General features: G+C 45.6%; 1 protein-coding gene across 1 annotated transcript in view; it reads right to left on the bottom strand.

Moving 5' to 3' along the window:
• Window positions 1-1,940, bottom strand: part of Erbb3 (erb-b2 receptor tyrosine kinase 3) — a 26,697-nt gene that overhangs the window by 8,249 nt on the left and 16,508 nt on the right. The window contains exons 16-17 of the mRNA XM_013021557.1: window positions 1,663-1,716; window positions 1,186-1,321 (exon numbers count right to left, since the gene is read on the bottom strand). Of these exons, the coding sequence (XP_012877011.1) occupies window positions 1,186-1,321; window positions 1,663-1,716 (190 nt within the window). The remainder of the gene's footprint in view (window positions 1-1,185; window positions 1,322-1,662; window positions 1,717-1,940) is intronic.

The raw sequence follows: 1,940 nt of genomic DNA, 5'->3' as shown, positions 1-1,940 counted from the left end.
CTCTTATCTCCAATAAACCACCAGAAAACCAGAAGTGGCACTGTAGCACAAATGATAGAGCATTAGCCTTGAGCTGAAGAGCTGAGGGACAGTGTTTAGGCCCAGAGTTCAAGCCCCACGACTGGCAAACAAACAACTATTATCGCATCCCATCCTAGAGTGTAGAGCTTAAGACACAGATTCCATCTCCATATTAATAGCCTTGAATTCCCTCTTTTTTTTTTTTTGGTCGGTTGTGGGGCTTGAACTCTGGCCTTAGCTCTTCAGCTCAAGGCAAGTGCTCTACCACTTGTGCCATAGCGCTACTTCTGGTTTTCTGGTTTATTGGAGAGGATAGGAGTTTCTACACTTGATCTTAGCCAAAAGGCCGAGAAGCAATAGGATAGGCGTTTCTTAGACTCTCCTGCCCAGGTGGCTTTGAACTGTGATCTTCAGATCTCAGCCTTCTGTGTAGCTAGGATTACAGGCATGAGCCACTGGTGCCCAGTTTCTCCCCCTCCCTTTTTTTTTTCCCACTACTGGGACTTGAATTTAGGGTATGGGTACCATTCCTTAGCTTTTTCACTCAAGATTGGTGATTTACCACTTGAGCCATGGCTCTACTTTTTTTTTTTTTTGGGGGTCCAGTCATGGGGCCTGAACTCTGGGCCTGGGTGCTGTCCCTCAGCTCTTCAGCTCAAGGCTAGCGCTCTACCACTTGCATCACAATGCCACTTCCGGCTTTTTTCTTTTTTCTTTTTTGCTTATGTGGTGCTGAGGAATCGAACCCAGGGCCTCAGGCATGCAAGGCAAGCGCTATACCACTGAGCCACCTTTCCAGCCTCAAGACCACACTGTTTTTGCAGGAATCAAATGTTCAAGGAAGAAGAAAGGTATAACACTTATGCCTTCATTTCTCTTTGGGTTCAGATAGCATAGGGAACCCCTCAAAAATAAGGTAAATACTAGGGCTGGGAAGGTAGCTCAGTGGTAGAGTGCTTGCCTTGCATGCATGAGGCCCTGGGTTCCATTCCTCAGCACCACATAAGCAGAAAAAGCTGGAGGTGGTGCTGTGGCTCAAGTGGTAGCGTGCTAGCCTTGAGCTGAAGAGCTCAGGGACAGCACTCAGGCCAAGAGTTCAGGCCCCATGACCAATAAAAAACATAAAAAAACAGAAATAAATAAATAAATAAGGTAAATACTTACCTCACCCCGCTCCAAGTACCGTCTCATAGCTCTTTTATTTTGAATTTGGCGCCCACGCCAATAGAGAAAAGTGCAGCCAAGAATCAGGGAAATAAATGCCAGTCCTGCTACCAAAGCCATTGCCAGATGGGCTTTGCTATGGGAAATAGAGAAGCCCAGCATTACCCTGGTTTTACATTTCCCTCACAAGTATCACCTATACTACACTGAAGGTTAGTTGCAAATATGGGGCAAGAAGTCACCATTTACATATGTTCTCCAGCATTGAAGGAGTTAACCTAAATGTGGAACCTTCTCTACCTTAGTCTAGTTAAGTTTGTTGTCAGAAAGGAGGCCCACCCACAAGCTAAAATAGTGGAATAAGTACATAGAGATCTAGAAGATCAGAATAGCAAGTTTTCCCCATGGATAGCCACCATCTCGCTCTAGATATCGCCCAAATATCCCCAGCATCCAGAATTTTCAAGCTTGTCATACCTGATCAGCACCACTGTTTGGCCTAAACAGTCTTGTAGCTCTGGTCCTGTACACCTAGAGAAGAAAGTCATCCCACTTAGACAGGTTCTTGGACAACAGAGGCTCAAGTTCAACAGCCTCAACAGACAAGAAAGCCTGTTTCAGAACAAAACTATTATGGTAGCCGGGCGCTGGTGGCTCATGCCTGTAAGCCTAGCTACTCAGGAGGCTGAGATCTGAGGATCACAGTTCAAAGCCAGCCCAGGCAGAAAAGTCCATGAAACTCTTTTTTTTTTTTT

The sequence above is a fragment of the Dipodomys ordii genome, unplaced genomic scaffold (assembly GCF_000151885.1).
Source record: "Dipodomys ordii isolate 6190 unplaced genomic scaffold, Dord_2.0 Scaffold3, whole genome shotgun sequence".
In the NCBI taxonomy this organism is placed as follows: Eukaryota; Metazoa; Chordata; class Mammalia; order Rodentia; family Heteromyidae; genus Dipodomys; species Dipodomys ordii.
The sequence above is the reverse complement of the archived record's forward strand: the minus strand, read 5'-3'. Positions and strand labels throughout refer to the sequence as shown.